At 47.5% G+C, this 20,978-nt stretch overlaps 1 protein-coding gene across 3 annotated transcripts in view; it reads left to right on the forward strand.

The window, feature by feature from the left end:
• The window catches only part of ABTB3 (ankyrin repeat and BTB domain containing 3), a 308,089-nt gene extending 287,430 nt beyond the window's left edge, over positions 1–20,659 (forward strand). For 2 of the 3 annotated variants that reach the window (XM_027107447.1, XM_027107450.1), the window contains 5 exons: positions 349–451; positions 2,539–2,620; positions 9,586–9,654; positions 11,522–11,635; positions 18,507–20,659. In XM_027107447.1, the coding sequence (XP_026963248.1) occupies positions 349–451; positions 2,539–2,620; positions 9,586–9,654; positions 11,522–11,635; positions 18,507–18,716 (578 nt within the window). In that variant the 3' untranslated portion in view covers positions 18,717–20,659. The remainder of the gene's footprint in view (positions 1–348; positions 452–2,538; positions 2,621–9,585; positions 9,655–11,521; positions 11,636–18,506) is intronic. The other variant, XM_027107449.1, reaches the window with a different exon arrangement.
• Positions 20,660–20,978: the final 319 nt, after the last annotated feature.

The following is a 20,978-nucleotide window of genomic DNA, read 5'->3' on the forward strand; positions in this document are numbered from 1 at the left end:
GCTTGAGGAGGAGCGAGGTGGGGGGGTGACTTCCTTGGAGGTCAGCGGGGTGGATGGTCACCTTCCACACCTGACAGTCATCTGAACTCGGGCTGGGGGCGAGGCTTCTAAGGGGAAATGCTACTTTTAGTCGCGAGTAAGCTATGAAGGTTTCCTACGAGAAACTGAATTTCAGTGATTTGAATGTTCCTTTAACTGATTCTGTCTCCTGTTTGGTCACTTTCTCTCCAATGAGTATTTTATCGCCATAGCCTCCCTGTCAGCTCTTACGGGCACTTTTCCAAAAGGGGAATCCAAACCTCACCCTTCTCTCCTCTAAAGCTACCCTCTCTCCCTTTCCTGTTCCAGATCCTCATTTCCTGAACAATAAAGAAATGTCAGATGTTACCTTTCTGGTAGAAGGAAGACCATTTTATGCCCACAAAGTGCTGTTATTTACAGCCTCTCCAAGGTATGTGTCATCAATTTTGAAAGCACTGAATTACGAGGGTGGCTATTACTGTTCTCTGAAATTCAATTTGGGTGGTATCGTCACTGAACTGGCAGGTTTTCTTCTCAAAATCAAGGATCCAAGAGTACAGGGCATTTGTATACCGTGTTCAGGCAGCATGATTCACAAAGACAAAAGGGGGAAGCCACCCAGGAGTCCATCAGTGGAGGAATGAATTAAAAAATACATAGTGTATACATGTTGTTCAGCCTTAAAAAGGAAGGCAGTTTTGACACATGCTACAATATGAATGAACTTGGGAACATTATATGAAGTGAAATACGCTCGTCACAAAAAGACAAATACTGTATGTTTCCATTTATATGAACCTAGAGTAATCAACTTCATAGAGACAGCAAGTAGAAGGGTGGGGATGGTGGAGCTGGAGAGGGGAATGGGGAGTTGTTTAACGGGGACAGGGTAAGTCCTGGAGACTGATTGCACAGCGATGTGAGCACACTTCACGTGAACATTACACTTAAGAATGGTTAATACAGTAAATTTTATGTTACATGTTTAACCACAATTTGGAAAAAGAGTACAGGGCTGACACTAGCATAATCAGCAGCCTGATTATGTGGCTTAGACAGGGCACCGTTCCTCTAGGCAGACGGGGCACATATCGGGCAAAGAGCTTCGTGAGCAGAGCGTGGATTGGATTGTAGCTCCCTCAGCCAGGTGTCCTCATGCGGCCTGAAAGCTCATACACAGAAGCCTTGAAAGGCCTGCTCTCCAAATATCAGGGAACTTTGACATAAGCCACCCAAAACACAGAGGTCCTGAACCTTACTTTTCCCTGACTCTGGAGTGACAGTAGTATAACACCGTCCCTGCTAGCTCTGCTACAGCCCTTGCTTCTCCTTTTGATTTGAGTAGAGATAGAGTTGACCATTTAGAACTGCATTATCCCGGGACCTGAACAGGGATCGGTGAAGGTGGGCAGAGAAGAAAGTGATGCTGAATGAGGAGAAGGCAGGCTGCCAGGGGGTGAGCAGAGGGTAAGGACACTGGGATCCAGAAACGGAACCCACTTCCAGGTCACTAATGAAGCTGTGTGGCCAACACTCCCTGGGTTCCTAAAAGCCTCCTGGCACCTCCGGTGTCCCCCCCAAAACCTAATACCCCAAATGTCTGCTTTGCCACTGCAAGAAAAATACACTGTCCCTTGCAAGGTTCTCGGTTGTGACACCATAGAAGAACTAGATCAGTATTGTACCAATGTTAATTTCTTAGTTTCAACAAAGGTGCCGTGGCTGTGTAGGATGTAACATCGGGGGGAAGCTGGGTGAAGGGCATCCTGGAAGTCTCTGTATGATGTTTGCAACTCTTCTGTAAATCTAAAATTATTTCAGATTTAAAGTTTAATTTATAAAAAGAGACACAGCTTAGCTTATTTCTAAAGGTATTGAGTATCCATGTGTTCCACTGACTGAGTCTCTACCCACAAGGAGCTTAGTTTAGTCAGTGGCAGGAAAATGCACCTCAAACCCCAGACAGAAGATCACCCACATAGGGAGATGGTTAGGTAATCCACAGATGTTGATGAAATACCTACAGTGCATCAGGTCCAGCCTGGCATAGGCTCTGAGGAGGCAGCAGAGGCAGAAATGGCAGAAGTCCCTGCCCTCTTGGAGCAAAGGTTGGGGGGGGGGGGGGAGAGGGAGGTGGAGAGCTCCGTGGGCGCCTGAGGAGCTTGAGGCCTGAATCAGGAAGGACTCCAGGAAGAAGGCAGCCTTTGTGATGGGCCCTACAAGGTGGACGGGGTTTTAAAAGACATTTGGTCTTTTCCAATCACCTGTTTGAGAAATAATTTAACAGTTCCAAACACTGTTTTTAACTTTAGAGTTTTAGTTTTAACTTCAGATTGAATTATGGTATCATATCAGAAGGGGGAGCATTATGTTAAACCATCTATGGATATGTCATTGTATTTCAGAGTGGGAGGGGATACAAGACATTACGTGTTCTGTCATCAGAGAGCTGAGTCTCTTGCAAGCTGTTGATGTCTTTTTGAGTCTTCTTATCTCCCTCTTTATGTTCCTCCTCAGGTTCAAAGCCCTCCTCTCTAACAAACCAACAAATGACAACACCTGCATAGAGATCGGATATGTGAAGTACCCCATCTTTCAGGTAAGCCCCTGCTGTGGCCTGGAACCCTGCTGGTAGGTGCGGGGCACCGGTGGGTCCCTCCAACCCTCCACCTGTGGATGAGCCACTGTACTGAGTCATCAGCTCCTGCACTCTTGGCCCCCATCCGCACACTGCCCCTCCCACTTACCATCCATTCATGCCCACAGCATTAACTGAGCACCTACTATGTGCCCGACACTGTGTTGGGACCTGGAGACACAAGGATAAAGGACATTCTTCTCCTGGGGACTCACAGTCCAGAGGGGGTAACTCTGAGTTACAGTATAAAGTGGGCTGTGCATGAGAGAGGGGTGAACCAACAAGCTATGGCGACTCAGACCCGGGAGACTGGGGAAGGCCCCTGGATGAGGTGTCGCTGAAATATTGCAGGCTGAGGAGAAGCTGGCAAACCACGGGGAGGCTTAGGGCTTGAGAAAGGGAGTTGGAACATTCCAGGCAGAGAACAGCAGGTATGAAGGCCCCAAAGGCGGTTGAGCCCAGTGTGATCAGGAACCAGTGGACTTCAGGGAATCCAGTGTCATTTTAACATTGGTCTGAACCTAATGTAAATAGGAAAGGAAGGTTTGTCAGAGGCCAGATGACATTGCCGTGTCTCCCTCCATTTGAAATCAATACCGTTTGGTTTATGGGGCACCTCTAAGGGGGCACAGCAGCTTTCTTCCCCTTTCCTCCATTCTTTATGCCTGATTCTTTTTTTTTTCTTTTTGGTGGTGGTGTCTTTGTCTGGTTTTGGTATCAGGCTAATGGTGGCTTCATAGAATGTCTTCGAGAGTGTTCCTTCCTCTTCAGTCTTTTGGAAGAGTTTCAGAAGGATTGGTATAAATTCTTCTCTGTACGTTTGGTAGAATTTGCCTGTGAAGCCATCTGGCCCTGGATTTCATGCCTGATTCATAAGTCCAGCCTTGCAATGACATTCTTGCCACTAGGAGAAATTCTCGCCACTAGGAGAAATTCACACCCCCATCTGGCCTTGCAGCCCTATCTCTGAAGCTCTGAGTCTCACTGGGGGCATGGAGGCTGGTGGGCTGCTTACGTCCAGCAGGGGGCCTACCGGGGAGACTGTGGCCCCTCCGTGCTGTCTTCCCACAGCCAGGGTTCGTCGGCCAACGTGGGTGATCTGGGGATGGAGTTTATAGGATTCTGAACAGGATCTGTTTCCTCTGGTTCAGTTCTGGAAGGACAGCCCTGGGGAAATGTGGGTAAGACTCAGGCTGGCCCTCGGGAGGCTCACATTCCAAGAGGGTTGAGGAGACCACTCAGACATAAGCAGGAGGCAAGCACGGCCATAACCAGGGTCATAGGGCGGAGGTCCTGATCTGGGCTTTGAAGGACAGAGCTGCGTTTCAGGATCTAAATGCTACCTTCCCCAGTTTAAACAGCTGCATTCCCCTGTTTGAAACCATTGTCCCTCGTGTGACCTTGAACAAATTACCCAGACTATCTGAGCCTCAGCTTCCTCATCTGGTGAATAGGAGAGAGAGGGTATTCCAGAGGGAGAAACAGCATAAACAAAGGCACAAAAGTGGGAAATTGCGGTGTGTATTTGAGGGAAAGTGATAATAGTCCATTCGGCTGTGTCTTAAGGTATACTGGAGATGGAAAAGATGCATTGGAACCACATACTATAAGCCAAGTGTGGCTGGCCAGATGATGGTTCTTCCCTCCACTGGTGATTGACCCTGGTCCCCCAGATCCTGTGATTCAGAGGGCTGCCAGGAAGCCACCATGACCTCACACTAAAGCCCTAAAGCCCACTGAGGTGTCAGTATTTCCACCATTAGAGATGCATTCCTTTGGTTATGTTGAAACTTCAAAATAAAGAATCCTTATGGAATAACCATGCACAAGACACTGTCTTCTCTGAGCCTCATTTTCCCCATTTTTAACTCCAACTATGAATGAGGCACTGACCTTTGCTTGCATGTGGTTATCTGGATTAATCTTGCCACTTTTAGAGGTGGGGAACTGAGACCCAGAGAAATTAGTGCTCGTCAGTGACAGAGCCATTATTTGCACCCAGTCTGGTCCAAAGAGGAACAATAATAAGAGCAGCTCCCATTTCATGTGCTCCAGCTACGTGCAGGGCTCGAAACCAGTGGTTCTCAACCTCAGCTGAGCAGTGGAATCATTTGAGGAACTTTGACGATCCCCAGTGTCCAGGCTGTAAATCAGAATCTGGGCTGCGGCCCAGGCATCAGCATTTTGAAGTATCCACCCTCTGCCATCATCCAGAGGCATGTGCAGCCAAGGTGGAGAACCAGTGCTCTAAGTTACAGTGGTTCTCGAAATTTAGGAGGCATCAGAAACTCCAGGGGAAGTGCTGGGGGGGTGAAGGGAGTTGCTTGTTAAGATGCAGAAAACTCTCTAAGATGCAGATTCCTGGGCCGCACCCCCCAGAGTTCCTGATTCTGTAGGCCTGGGGTGGGGCCCGAGAATTCATGTTTCTTACAAGATCCCAGGTAATGCTGATGCTGCTGCAGGGAGCCACTCTGAGCACCACTGCCCCACATCATCTCGTTCAGTCCTCCCAGCTCCCCCTCCAGGTGGCTCTTCTCCCACCCAGCAGACAAGGTAGAGGAAGTGGCCCGAGCTCCCACGGCTCATCACAGCCAAGCTGAGCTTCAGACCCAGGCCTGGCTGACTCCCAGACCTGACCTCTTAACTGCGTCCCTGCTCTGGGGCCTTGGGTCCTCCCTAAAAATCGCCCAGCCCAGGGGAAAGGTCCATTAGCATTTGGAGCATGAGCCAGATGCTGGAAACCACGTGCCCCCCCAGCTCTCCAAGTGCTCATGGAGGGAGCACGTACGCCATCAAGCATGGGACTAATTGGGGAGGTTCTTGTCATCAGAACCCGGCTTGTAGTAGGCACTCAATAAATGTGTGCTGTGGGAGCTGGTTAAATGAGACACCTACGTGGAAAGGCACAGCCCCAGAGGAATCATAGGCCTGTAATTGCTTTTGGCTGGATTAGGCTTCCCAGCCACATTAGCCTCCAGTTACTGTAATGGGCAGAGAAGATTGAGCAGGCCCTGGGGACTCTTCCATGTGCCTGCCCCTTCCCCATAAAAGAAGAAAAGCCTTATTTGTGGCTCAAAATAGGCCAAGTAGGGCTGAATCTGACCCAGAAGGAGGCTCCCAGGGGCCTGCTCCCTTCACTTCCATGCTGAACAGAAGAACTTTAGTAAATGAGGCAGCTTTGAGTTTCCTCCCTGCAAGAATATTTAACATCATACACGGGCAAGAGCCCCATGCAGCTGAGGCTGCACCTGGGAGCAGGGCCTCCACGAGGCTGTGGACGCCGTTTACATCCTGCTTCATGCAGGCGGACCGCTGCCAAGAAAAACAACTCCATAAACAGGCCCTTTGGCCTAATAAGGGTCCATTTCGCCCCCTTGCAGGAAAGGCTTGTGCTGGCCAAGTCTGAAGGTGACATGGCTCAGCCCAGTTTAAATTCCATGAGCCCCAGGTTCTCCATCCGTGCTCTTGAAAGAAGCATTTCAAGTCAACAACCCAACGTGAGGAAATGAGATAACATGCTTTGTAACTGGAGCGGCCCTGTGTTCAGGACAGTTATTATTATGGCTCTTACCGTTATTATTCTTGGTTTGGCCTTTATAAAAGAGAGATGCTAGGGGAATAAATGGATTCTAATAAACCAAATGTCCCAGCATTCACCGATGTGGTGTTTTAGATGCTTATGACCCATCAGGTTTGGGGGAGCGGGGCGGCTAAATAACGCTACGATATCATTTCACAAAGCCTCAGCCATCACCATTAAAGCACCGCCATCTCTGCAACAGGCAGGTGGCCAGAGCTTGGGAGACTCAAATGCAAAAGAGGACGGGCAGGCACTGGGGAGGCAGAGATGGACGAGACCCAGTCTGTGCCCTCAGACTCCAGCGGGAAGTAACACCGCAGTCACGCGTGATGGGCTGCCCGGCACGGGGTGGGAGGCAGCTGAGAGATCTGAGCAGATCTGAGGAGGCTTCACAGAGGTGACCACTGAGCTAGATCCCGAAGGAGGGGCCAGAGATCAACAGGTGGAGAAGAAGGGAAGGGCATCCAAGCAGAGGGAACAGCGTGGGCAAAAGCAGAGGAGTGAAAGTGACGGTGGTGGTAGGTTCTGATCAAGGCAAATGGTTGGGAGCGGTCAGAGTGAAAAAGGCAGATGTTATCAAGGTTAGGAGGCGAGAAGGGCAGAGTGGCAGGTGAGATCTGAAAAAGTAAATTGAGCCGTAGTAGCCGTATTCATAACAGCAGAAAAGTGGAAACAACCCAAATGTCCATCGGCTGATGAATGGATACACAAAATGTGGTACATCCACACAACGGGATATTGTTCAGCAATAGAAAAGAGGTGAAAGTGATACATGTGACAGCAGGGTGAACCTTGAAAACATTCACACTAAGTGACAGAAGCCAGACACAAAAGAGCACATGCTGTATGATTCCGTCTGTATGAAATGTCCGGAACAGGCAAATCACAGTGGTTGTCAGCACAAGTAGGAAATGGGAGAGACTACTGGTGGGCGTGGGGTTTTTCCTGGGGGTGTTGAAAATGTTCTAAAATTAGATTGTGGTGATGGTTGCACAACATTGTGAATATTCTAAAAACCATTGAACTGTATACTTTAGATCAAAGCATTTTGTGTCATATGAACTCTATTTCAATACAACTAAATAATATATACATGTTTTTTGAACAATTACTGTTTTACTGAAGTATAGTTGATTTACAATGTTGCGTTTGTTTCTGGTGTACAACAAAGTGATTCAGTTATACATATTCTTTTTCATATTCTTTTCCGTTATGGTTTATTACAGGATATTGAATATAGTTCCCTGTGCTGTACAGTAGGACCTTGTTGTTTATCTATTTTATATATAGTAGTGTGTATATGTTGATCCCAAGCTCCTAATTTATCCCTCCCCCTCCCCCTTCCCCCTTTGGTAACCATAAGTTTGTTTTCTATGTCTGTGAGTCTGCTTCTGTTTCGTAAATAAGTTCATTTGTGTCATTTTAGATTCCACTTATAAGTGATATATGGTATTTGTCTTTCTCTGACTTAACTTCACTTAGTATGATAATCTCTAGGCCCACCCATGTTGCTGCAAATGGCATTATTTCATTCTTTTTGTGGCTGAGTAATATACCACATCTTCTTTGTCTATTCATCTGTCAGTGGACATTTAGGTTGTTTCCATGTCTTGGCTATTGTAAATAGTGCTGCTGTGAGCATTGGGGTGCATGTATCTTCTCGAATTAGAGTTTTCTCTGGATATATGCCCAGGAGTGGGATTGCTGGGTCATATGGTATCTCTATTTTTAGTTTTTTAAGGAACCTCCATACTGTTCTCCATAGTGCCTGCACCAATTTACATTCCCACCAACAGTGTAGGAGGGTTCCCTTCCTCCACACCCTCTCCAGCATTTATTGTTTGTAGATTTTTTAATAATGGCCATTCTGACCTGTGTGAGGTGGTACCTCGTTATAGTTTTGATTTGCATTTCTCTAATATTTAGCAGTATTGAGCATCTTTGCATGTGCCTATTGGCCATCTGTATGTCTTCTTTGGAGAAATGTCTGTTTTAGTCTTCTGCCCAGTTTTGGGTTGGGTTGTCTTTTTTTGTTATTGAGTTATATGAGCTGAAAAATGATTACTTTAAACACACATGCAAAAAGTAGATTGAGATCAGTCACAAAGGATGTTAAATGGCCTGAGTAAGAAAGTGGCAGCACATGGCAGAAGCACTCCTGGAAGAAGGTTTTTCAACCGCAGAGAAAATTGAAGAGCTAACATTTATTGAGTTCTTGCCATGCACCTGCCAGGCCCCTGTTAGGCCTGTTACATATATTAACTCATTTAATCCTGATCACAACTCCATGACGTAGGTCATATTATCCCCACTTTACAGATGATGAAACTGAGGCACAGAGAGCCTAACTTAATTCAGGTCACCCAGCTTTTAAGTGGCAGAGCCAGATCAGAAACTGAGGCAGCCCAGCTCCAGGTTCCTTGCTCCTAACCACTGTTCTATATTAGTCACAGACTCTCAGAGCCTGAAGGGACCATAGAGGGCAGCCCAGTCCAAGCACCTCATTTTATAGGCGCCCCAAAATGGAATGTAACAGTCTACAGATTTTTCCAACACACCTTTATTAAGCCCAGGCAGGTAAAGTCAGCATGTCATACAGGCAGGCAGAAAACATTAGAGAGTAGTGGAGACAGTAGCCAACTGGGAAGGATACACACCACCTAAAAAATTTATACTCAGCTCCATGGGAGGTGGTGACAGCCAATACTAACACATCCTTAGGCTTCATTCTACTTGAGGGACACCAGTTTGCAAAGCTCTGGGACTCTGCACACCATCCCGCATCCTGAGTCCCATGTACAAAGCCTGGCTTGGACAGTTCACACCATCAATGAAACGTTGAAACCCTGGACCCCTGATGTCAAGTTATAATAAGCAGGTGGTTTCACCGTGGCTCAGTCACCCTCTGGAACTTAAACAAGAGGTTTCTAGTCAAACCAGGCCATGTTCCCAGGGGGACTGCCGCTGGTGTAGGGTCTTTAAGCCACACCACGTGTGCTGCAGTTCTGGGCAGCTCGGTGGGGTGGGAGGTAGGAGGACAACCCGTGATTATCACTCATAGATGGGGGAAAACCATCCTGGAGAGCAGAGCTTAGAATTGTTTAATTTGGCCCCGAGGGTGAACCACAGGGAGACAGATGGCAGCACGGTGTAAGGAAAACTGTCCAGCCTATACAACGTTTAAAGGGAGCTTCTCCTGAAAGGCAGTGATCCGGCGGGAATGGCCGCCCTTAAACAGGGGTGTCATACAGGGACTCAGAGCCAGCCCGAGGGTTTGAGTGGATGGCTTCAAGATGACTGTGTCTGTGTGCCATTGACACTCTGCGCACTGTGTTCTGTCTTCCAGCTGGTCATGCAGTACCTCTACTACGGTGGCCCAGAGTCGCTTCTCATTAAAAACAACGAGATCATGGAGGTAAGGAATCCGCTGTGTCATTGGGTGGGTGGCACGCACGGGCGGTGTCTGGGGGGAGGCTGTGCTGGGTCTTCACTTGGATGCAGGCTTTGGGGTCCTGCCTGCCTCCTTAGATCTCCCAAGGGCTTCTCATCAGAGCCCCTCCCCCGGAAGGCTGGGGCGCTGGGGGCGCTAGTCTGATCCCTTTCAATAGCAACTGAGTGAAGCTGAGTGAAGCCCAATTTTAACTGGCTTTGGCGGGTGGAGGAAAGGAAATTTACTGAAGAGTCTGAGGCTAGCGCTAGCTTCAGGCACAGCTGGGGCTCAAATAGCATCATCAGGAACTATCTTTGACGACTTCTCCCTTGTCATTTGTAAGAGAAATATATGGTCTGAAAGCATTCCTCAAATCTCAGCACGTCCACTGAGGCAGAAGCCAAGAACCAGTTACAAAGCTCTCCTGGCCTCACTCAGGCCCCTCATTCCTGCAGCTCCCTGGCTCTCCCTGTCTCCTGTCCACCTCTCGTAACTCTGCCTCTTCTGCCCTCCCTGCTCCTTCCTAGAAGTGGAACTCGTGTCAAAGCTGGTAGCTTTGAACCAGAAGCCAAAATCACTTTGATATTCCTGAGCGAGAGAGCCAGGAGCCCATTCAGGTGCCTGAAGTCCAGGGTGGCTGATGAGAGATGTCAGAACACTATGAGTTGTTCAAGAGGTGACACCACATGGTGGTTCAGACATGGGCTCTGGGCCAGACTGGGTTCAGCTCCAGGCTCTACCCCTTCTGAGCTGTGTGATCTTGGAGCAGTAATTTAACCTCTCTGATCCTCAGTTTCCCAACCTGTAGAATGGGGATAACAATATCTACCCCATTGGGTTTTGAAGATCTTAAGAGTTTCTATTTGTAAGGTGCTTACTACAGTGCCTGGCTCGTGTCACAGGGGCTGTGTGTTCACTGGGGGCCATTTATCCTTTTGTTCTTACTCTGTGAAACCTTCTGTGGTCACTCCCCCGCCCCCCAAAGTTACTCTCCTGTCTCTCTGGACGGCTCCTCTGACTCGTTACAACCTCAGGACTAAACTACACTCTGAGGACTCAGACTCTTTTGTAAACCTTTTTAAAAATTATTTTCAAATTGAAATAATGAACATACATTTCAATCATGTAGATAATACAGAAGAGCTTTACAATACATAAAAAGCACCTCACCCAGCCACCCCCCACCCCATCCTCCCAGTCCTTTCCCCAAAGGCAATCCCTTTGAACTCTTGCTTCAGCCCTTTCTTCCCCTCCCCAGAGCCTCTGTTCAGCATCTTCCACGGCCAGGTGCCGTGCTCAGGGCTGGAATACAGCAGCTATGCAAAGGGACAGAGATGCCTGCCCTCCTGGTCTCTGGAGAGGGCGACAGGCATGACATCATGTCTGGTGTGAGAAGGGCTGTGAGGAAAACTCAGACAGGGTAGGGGGGCCGGATCGTGATGGAGGGAGGAGTCCTGAGGTGACATGTGTGTGGAGACATGCATAAATGGAGGGAGTGAGCCACATTGATACCCACCTTGCGGAATAAGAGCGTCACCCTTATTTCTGGATGTAACAATTTTAGGCATTTCTGCTTGACCTCTTGCTGTAATAAATGTAAATTTGATTCACTTCGACCCCACCCCTCCCCCCTGCCATCTTCCCCTGCAGTTGAATTCTGTCACTGAGTCTTTAGTCCTCTCATGCCAGCAACAGCTCTAGTGTAACCTTCCGGCTTTAGAGTGATGTCCGACACTTTATTCCCGGTGCCTTCACCTTGGGTACCGCTGTGGGAGGTGAAGAGTTTTCTCACCATGGGCGTTGCTTTCCTTCCACCTCCCAACCTCTAACAGGCTCTTTTCATGGTTTTTAGCTTCTGTCTGCTGCTAAATTTTTCCAGCTGGAGGCTTTGCAGCGACACTGTGAGATTATCTGCGCAAAGAGCATCAATACCGACAACTGTGTGGATATTTACAACCACGCCAAGGTAATCGATCCCGTTCTCGCTTCCCGAGCACCGCCCCCCCCCCCCCCGCCCTGACGCGGGAGAGACTTTCTTTGCACACACTCTGAGTCCGGGTAGAGCGCGGATGCTGGGCCTGTGCATTTAGGCCAGCCGTCATCACTCCTCCCAAGGTCTGCTTCCTGCTTAGAAGAGATGTCTTTCCCTTCATCTGCCCCTCCAGAACACAATGAAAGCAAGCAAGCAGAAGTTTCAAAAGCAGTCATTCTCAAACTGTGGCATGTGTATGAGTCACATCGCAGACTCTGATTCAGCAGGCTCTGGGGTGGGCGCTGGTCCTGCGTTTCTAACAGGCTCCCAGGTGAAGCCTCTGCAGCTGGTCTAGGCCACACCTTGAGCAGCAAGCTTCTCGAACAGTGGTTCTCCAAGTGTTGTCTCCAATCCAGCAGCATCAGTATCAACCAGAAACTTGTCAGGAATGTAAATTGTAGGCCCCACCCAGACCTGCTGAATCAGAAACTTTGTGAGTGAGGTCTGGCCGTCTATGGCTTCCCAGGCCCTCCAGGTGATTCGGGGGTGTTCCCAGGTGAGAACCATTATGCTAGAACTGAGGTTCCCAATGCTGGCTGCACGGTAGAATCACCTGGGCACTCACTTAAAATCCCCATGCCTGGGGCTTCCCTGGTGGCGCAGTGGTTGAGAGTCCGCCTGCCGATGCAGGGGACACGGGTTCGTGCCCCGGTCAGGGAGGATCCCACATGCCGCGGAGTGGCTGGGCCCGTGAGCCATGGCCGCTGAGCCTGCGCGTCCTGAGCCTGTGCTCCGCAACGGGAGAGGCCACAGCAGTGAGAGGCCCACGTACCGCAAAAAAAAAAAAAAAAATTCCCCATGCCTGGGACCTATCACAGACCAATTCATCAATCTCTGGGGGTGGAGCCTGGAAAAAAGGTATTTTTTTCATAGCTTCCTGGGTGATTCTCAGATGTGCCAAGATTGAGAACAGGCTGTCAACACTAGAGAGGTCCAAGGATTCCTCCTACTCAGGTGGCCCCAACACCTGGGGAGACATCTGGAATCTCGGTGTGGCCCTTCACCCCAAAGATCTCTGCAGGGAAGCCCAGGAATCTGTATTTTTAACAGGCTCCCAGGGCAACCTTTGTGATTTCAGCCCTAAGGCCAGTCTTCACTCCAGTTTCTGGAGTAAAATCAGTGAACCACCAATTTCATCCAATTCACTTCACAAGTGGGGATACCGGGACCAAGAGAATTAAAATCGTGTGTCCAGGTGCCACTTCATTTTGGTTCATGCGCTCAGGACAGGAGGATTAGCATCTGCTGGGAAGAAACAATGAAATAAATTAAGATCAGGAGTTAATTTAAAACAAAGCACTCTTCTTTGGTATAACTGGAGCTCAGCACACATGCCTCCCACATCCACGGTTATAGAGTGACAACTGATGTGAATAATGGTTACTCTGCTCGTTGTGAAAACACAGGTTGCGTTTGAGATGTTATTTTCTGTTTTACACCAACATTCCCTGAGTCCTTTCCAGGTGCAGGCCTCTGTGCTTAAAGCTTTGTTGCATTACCTTTTTAAATCCTCACCACAACCCTTTCATTAGTCCCATGTTATAATAAGGAAACTGAGGCACAGAGAGGTGAAGTAACTTGCTTAAGGTCACACAGCTATTACAGAGATTTTTTTCCATTGTGGTAAAACATACGTAATATGAAACTTACCATTTTAACCATTTCTAAGTGTACACTTCAGCGGTATTACGTACATTCGCATTGTTGTGCAACCATCACTGCCATCCATCTCCAGAATTTTTCATCTTCCCAAACTGAAAATCTATACCCATTAAACACTAACTCCCCATTCCCCCCTCCTCCCCAGCCCTGGCAACCATCATTCTACTTTCTGTCTCTGTGAGTTTGCTCTAGGTACTTCATATAAATGGAATCATATGGTATTTGTCTGGCTTATTTTTCAGGCTGGCTTCTTTCAGTTAGCACCGTGTCCTCAGGGTTCATCCATGTTGTAGTGTGCGTCAGAATTTCATTTCTTTTTCAGGCTGAATGATATTCCATTGTACGTATGTACCACACTGTGTTTATCCATTCATCCATCAGTGGATACCTGGGTTGCATCCACCTTTTGGCTCTTGTGAATAATGCTGCTATGAACAGGGGTGTGCAAATATCTGTTCCAGTCCCTTCTTTCAGTTCTTTGGGATATTTGCTCAGAATGTAAACCTAGATTTGCCTCACTCCAAAGCACAGGTTCTTCCTTGTGTTTATTGTCTGGCCTAATAAATGTTCAAAATATTTGCAATAATCCTTGCAATAATACTCAGAAAAGATTTTCTGATTGCTCATCAGTAAATCAAAAGGTTCAGTCAGGCTACTGTCTACCCACACACACTGGATGTTTGGGTTAAGTAAGGGTTTTACCAAAATCTGGTTTCTTGGGACACAGCAAAAAAAATTTTTTTTTAAATCTTGAACTGGTTACTTTGCAAAAAGTAACCAGAGAAACTGGTTACTGGCATCCAGAGAAATGGCATCCAGAGAAACTCTCTACCCAGGAAGGGGCCCAATTAGTCTCACGGTCCTCTGCCCCCTCCCCTGGCCATTGGACACCCAGACTGCCCTGTGAACCCCACATCCACAGTGGCTTTGCTGTGGCCTATCTCCTTGGCAGCAAGGCCTGCGTTCCACAGTCCCATTTTAATAACTTCAGGCTCCTTGGCAGGCAGCTTCTGTAGCTCTCTTTTTATTTAATAACACACCGGATGCAATGTGAGCCCGGGCTGGGAATACCTTAGTGCTACAGGCTTGGAACACCTATGGCAAAGAACTGCCTCTTTCATGGATGTGCCTCTGCAGCCAGAGCTTGGTCTTTTGCAGACGCCAGCCTCTGTCTACCCTCCCAGGCCTCATCCTGGAATGTTTCCAAGGTCAACGCCTGCCCTTCCTGACACTTGCATGGAGAACGGGACAATGCCAGCACCCCTTGCCCTTTCTATGTGCCGCTTCCCCTGTGCTGTGGATTCTGCAGCTCCCGCTAATGATAACCTGCCACGTGGATTCTGTTACTGCCAGATTGTGCTGCATGCTGAGGCTAGTTTAGTAAAAGAGGCAGAAAAGAAACCAATACTCGGTTTGGAACCCCAGGAAATGCAGGCGTTGAGATACTAACAGCCATGCTTCAAATGTCAACAAGTTCTTGGCAACATTACCTCTGTTCTGCACCTAACCATTGGAGACAGCTGTGGAGTTTTCCAGCCCAGAGGAGAAGCCTAGCCCATAAATGCATGGCTTCCTCATCTTTCTTTTGCTAGCAAAGCTGTCCCGAACTATTCAGTCATGAAGAAGAGGCCCTGGAGCTTCTGATGGCCCTTTCAGGGTGTCTTTCAACTTGAGAATAAGAACAAGCTGGTTCATCAAATTGAATCTAAGCTAACGCAGTAAGCTCAACGGGGCACTGTGATGGGAAGAACATGTGTTTGGAAACCAAGGGATTCATTCCCTAGTGTTTATTGTGAGCCCACTGTTTACCAGGAAGTGTATATACATCTGAATAAGAAATTAGTAAGATATGGTCTCTGCACTTGAAAAAGGTACTGTCTAGGACAGGGGTCAGCACACTTCTTCTATGAAGGTCCAGATAAGTATTTTCACAGAGGCCATGCTGTCACTTTGATCCTACTCAATTCTGCCATTGTAGTGAAAAGCAGCCAGAGACAATATGTAAATGAATGGATGTGGCTGTCTCCCAATAAAACTTTATTTACAAAAACAGGTGGTGGGCCAGATTTGGCCCACAGGCCTGTAGTTTGTCAACCATTGGTCTAGAAGGTGAGAGGTCTGGTCCCAGTTCTGTCTGTAATTAGCTGTGTAAAGGTAGGCAAGCATCTGATATATACTCACCATTCAATAAATATCACCAAATATAAATGTAAGTACTTATTGTGCTTATTCTTCTCCAATTACACTAACTTGTGATGAGAGACACCCCTATACAAAGCAAGTGGCTAGGTGTGGTAAGGGGTGTCCACAGAATCAGAGATAGGCAACTCTGAGCCTTAGTTTCCCCACAGGTACAATGAGGCCTTTTCTCTGTGACTCTAAAAGGAGGGTTCATGTTGAAAGAATGAAAGCATTCCTAAGAACTCTTCCAGCTCCAGGATGCTGTGCGTCTCTGTGAACATTTGTGTGATAACAATCCTGCCCACCTGATAAAGCTCACCAGGCCCCCTAAGCCTCTCAGAGACCACAGAATTACCCGGTGTGTCCGTGTCCTGAATGCACAGAGCATGGTACCCTCCAGTTCACACCCCCTCATTTTGTAGCTTGGGAAACTGAGGCCCAGAGAAGTGATTTGACTTGCCCAAAGTTGCACATGATTTTTATGAAGATAGGTCATTGACTCAGTGAATTAGCACATGGTGTCAGTGAGTTCGAGGTACAGGCTTGGGGGAGTTCCCTAGTGGCCTAGTGGTTAGGATTCCAGGCTTTCACTGCCGTGGCCTGGATTCAGTCCCTGGTCGGAGAACTGAGATCCCGCAAGCCATGTGATGCAGCCAAAAAATAATAATAATAGTTTTAAAAAAAAGAAAAAAAGGTTACAGGCTTGTTCCTTCTATGGGCCAGTTAGCTGAACTAGGTTCCATAGATACAGTCAACTCCTCTTATCCCAACCTAGGCACCTAGTTTGTCCACGTGGGTCCCTGGATTTAAATGAGTGAGATGAGGGTAATAATTATGAATAGTTTACATTTAGCATGCCAGCTAACATTGAGTGAGCACTGACTACAATGAGCCATTGTTCTGAATGTGCCATGTATTATCTCATTTAATGCCAGCGACAGCTTATTAGGTAGGTATTATTATCTTCCCCCATTTTAGGGACAGGAATATGGAGGCACAGAGAGATTAAATAACTTGCCCAGCAGCAGATGGCTGGAGGTGGCAAAGTCTGGATTAAAAACTCATGCAGGTTCCAAAGCTCCCTCCCTTAGCTCCCTTCCTAACCTGCATCCCCTAAGTGTGACAGATGACAACTCTGCCATCAGTTATGTTCCATTCAATCCCCTCAACAGGTCTATGATGCAAGTGACATAGTTCCCATTTTGAAAATGAGGAACCTAAAGCCAGAGGCCAAGTGACCCAGCCCTGGTCACATATTCAGAAAAGTGGGGGAGCCTCAACTTGAATCCAGGTGTCCCGCTCATTCCACCATCGCCCTGTTGGCGCTGCCTCATCGTAATTCCACCATCCCACATGGGGCAGCTTAAAGTGCATCTCTGGCTTAAGGACAGCATATTGGGGAGTTCAGAATGGTAAATTCCACATTTAGATAATTTAGATAATTTAGCATCTAAATAAAGCAGCAGGATATCATCTCAGGGAACATTCAACTACTGAGCGTCCAGCTCATTGCAAAAGAGAGACTTACAGGCTTTGAAAACTGTAGAAAAGGTCTGAATACGGACACAGCGGACCTCGTATGCACATTTGCTTCTGCATCTCAAACAGCACACTTCCACCGAGCACGCTTCCGCCAAGCACGCTTCCACCAAGCACGCTTCCAAGGTTGAATGGTATCAGGCCGGAGGCAGTGCATCCTAATGGTTAAACACACAGCCTTCAGGACTTGAGTTACCAGGGTTCAGCTCCTGGTTCTGTCCTTGACATGTGTGAATTGTTGTCAGCTACTCCCTTGTCTCACTTTCCTCATCTATAAATCGAAGGTGGTAATAGTACCTGCCTCAAGGAAATTTGAGGACTTTGAGATGATGCACGTGAAGTGCCTAGCACGGTGCTCAGCACATGATATGCTGTCACTCAGTGTTTGCTGCTGGTGTCACTACTCTGAGAATTAACTGTTCATTCATACATTCAACAAATCCATATTGTGGCTACTGTCTACCAAGCCTTCTTCTTGGGCTTGTAAAGTGAGGCAGGTCAATGTCATCCCTTCCGTATTGGTTTAGTCTGTCAGGAGCTATGTCTCTTGATCGGTTTCTCAACCTTGGCACTACTGACAAAGTGAGCTGCGTAATTCTCTGCCAGGGGGTCTGTCCTCTACTGGTGGGGTATTTAGTGGCATCCCTGGCTTCTGCCCACTAGATGCCAGTAGTACACGCTCCACCCCTGCCCCCGAGTTGTGACAACCAAAAATGTGTCCAGACTTCCAGATGTCGCCTGAGAGACAAAATCACCCCTGGTCGAGAACCACTGCCCTAAATACAGGGGGTAGGTAGGCAGTGCCCACTCATAGGATGGTTGTGAGAATTAAGTGAGCTAATTGATACTTGTAAAGAGATTAGAACTGTGTCTGCAACTCCGTCAGTGCCCCAGTTATCTGTAGTGGAGCAAAGAGACTCAAAACCCAGTGTTAGTGCATGAGTTGACAGCATGGGTGGGCTCTTCTGGTCTCAGCCAGCCTTGCTTCTGAGGTCAGCTGGCCGGTCGGCTGTGGCTGGCTGTGCTGATCCTGGCTGGGCTCTGTCGCTGTCGGGTCAGTTTCATGTGGTTGTTGAAGCTGCAAGCAGGCTAGCTCAGGCTTGTTTTTGAGGCAGAGGCAGGGTTCTGAGAGAGAGCACAGAAGCACACATGGCCACTTGAAGCCAGCTCAGAGCTGGCAACTCTCACTTCAACCACGTTCTCTTGGCCTGAGCAACTCACAAGGCCAAGGCAGGGAGAAATGGACTCAGCCCTTTGACGGGAGGAGCTGCAAAGTCACATACCCTGGGTGTGAATACAGCAAAGGATGCAGAATCGGGGCCACTGTCGCAGTCTCCTTTAACAGGTGTTCGCCATCAACACGTGTGAAAACAGGTGCTTTCAGAAACATAACCATCTCCTGCTTCTTCTCCACTCTCCACAGTTTCTTGGAGTCATGGAGCTCTCAGCATATTGCGAAGGCTACTTTCTCAAAAACATGATGGTCCTCATCGAAAACGAAGCATTCAAGCAGCTCCTATATGACAAAAATGGCGAAGGGACGGGCCAGGATGTGCTCCAGGACTTACAGAGGACGTTGGCCATCAGGATTCAGTCAATCCACTTGTCATCTTCCAAAGGTTCTGTTGTATGAAACGTCCAGTCCAAAGAATGTTCCCCGGGGACTTGCCAGTTCTGCTGCTGCATTGGCTTCACACAAACATACGAGTCTCACCTGGCGTCTGTTTTTGGCTGGGCCAAGGAGCTGCTTTTCCTGCCTCAGCTGCTCTTGAATAAGCAAATGCAGCTCTCATGAGCTCCTGTTGAGAAACAAAGGACATGCCACTGGCCTGCAGGTCAGATTACGGCTGGATCCAGAGCTAGAAGGCCAACGTGGGGCAGCCGAGCTGACCTCATCTGAAAGCACCCCTGGGGCAGTTGAACACCCCTTGCCAGGGACCGCTGTCCAGCAGATAGACTGAGAACTAAAGGTCGTTCAGGTTCCAGGTTGACAGTTGGAGAACTTCACTGCATCGACCCTGAAAAGCATTATATTTATTACACATTACCTTAGTAGCTGCAATTCCGCAAGAGTTAAACCATGGTAGCAAATTGGTGAGACTGTTACCAATGACGAAGACATCATTTGGCATATTTTTAGGGGTGGGAACTTTTTAAAATGTTCATTAAAAAAAAAAAACCCAAAACAGGGTAGCCTTGTAGTTTAAAATATATTTCTAAAAGCTTAACAGTTCATTTTCAACTGGATTGTGTTTAGGGATCTGTGTTTTGAGATTTCTTTTTTTAAAGATACAGTTGCAGGTCTACACTGTATAAACATGCATCTGAGAAGATATTACTATATTCTGCACAAGGTGAAATAATAACCTTGCCTTAGTGATCATGGTTACCCAAAAGAGCTGCACTGCCAATAATTAACTCAATAGTTGAAAAAAACCTGCATGCTAATCGTGATTTCGGGGTGAGAATAAAATCCCCCACATAAAAAAAAAACATGCATTTGCATGGGCCTGAACCTGTAAAATGTTATGTTTGTGCTTCATTTTTGCCAAGGTAAAAATGTCCCATCACTTCTTGCTAAAAGTCCATTTGGTGAAACTAACATATCCATTTCCTTTCCTAGTTAGGAATGATGCTGGGATGCTTTTGCAGAAATGTGTTCATAGATGATGCTGCATAGGGGATGGGGGGGGCACGTCAGAGAATTTACTATTAACCCCAGAGTTTCCTCTGTATTCTCAGAAGATGTTCATAGTTTGTTACTAGCCAGAGGATATGACTATGTTAGATTATTTTTAAAGATGAAACATGTATGATAGGATGGATTCTTTCTGTATTCTGAGAGTGTACAGTATAGGGTTATCTATAATGAGAGTTTATGTCGACAGGGTTCTGTTTGCTTTGCCATATCTTATAAGCAAAAGAGATTAGTGAAGTGCCACAATATTCCAAATAATTTTTGAGTCGCTGCCTTTTTTTTCTTGTCCTGTCATTTGAAACCTAGATAACATGCAGTAAAAACTAGGAGAATGACTCTTACCCTTTAGGGTGGCAAAGTTTCGTTGACAAAACTATTTCCTAGCATGCCTTTGGGAACTTGTGCGCAGACCCCAGAGTCTAAAGGAGCTGCTGTTCAAACGTTGTACTAGCTCCCTGAGCCATTGTTCAGAGGACCAATGTCAAGTCGTATTTCATGGGTATGACCCATGGAGTACCCGGGCCACATCTGTCTACAGCATTGGCTCTTCTGTGATGCTGATACACAAGGCCTCTCTTCCACTCGGTCATTTGCAAACCTCCCCAGCCCCCAGCATCCGATGAGGAAGGGGGAAAAAAAACTGCCTACAGAGGAGTCCAAGTCACAGATACACAGCACATCCTGAGTCATTGCTGTCTCTCGCCTCCTCCTGTCCGAGATGCTGCGTGGATGTTTCCTTAACCGCGACTGACTTCCCTGTGAATGTCTGATGCTAGCTCTGGGCCTCTGGGCATTGATTTGTACAGTGGCAACTCCTGACGGGCTTCTGTCATAGTTTGGTGTGCTTTCTCTGTCATTAAAAGAAATGATTTTCCCAAGCCGTGCATTGTTTGTATGGTACCAGTGAGCTCTCACCCCACAGTTGGAGCCTGAGAACTTCACTCAGTTAAGAGATCGGAAAATGTGACCCTGCAGAAAAAAAAAATCAAGGGAAATGAAGATGCTAGATAAAAGATGGTTGCTCGTGTCGCTGACTGCCTTCCACTCTGCCAACTAGAACTTGGCTAACCAAGCTCTAGTCCCCTGGGTCTGCAGACACCTCTGGGTGCCACCCTTGGATTTCCTTCCCATCAGGCAGAGGACATACAGGTGCCGCCTGTCATTGCCTCTTGCCTCCTGCAGCTAACTCGCCTGCAA

Source organism: Aethalodelphis obliquidens, unplaced genomic scaffold (assembly GCF_003676395.1).
Source record: "Aethalodelphis obliquidens isolate GAN/ISIS:26980383/991018 unplaced genomic scaffold, ASM367639v1 scaffold8, whole genome shotgun sequence".
Lineage (NCBI taxonomy): Eukaryota > Metazoa > Chordata > Mammalia > Artiodactyla > Delphinidae > Aethalodelphis > Aethalodelphis obliquidens.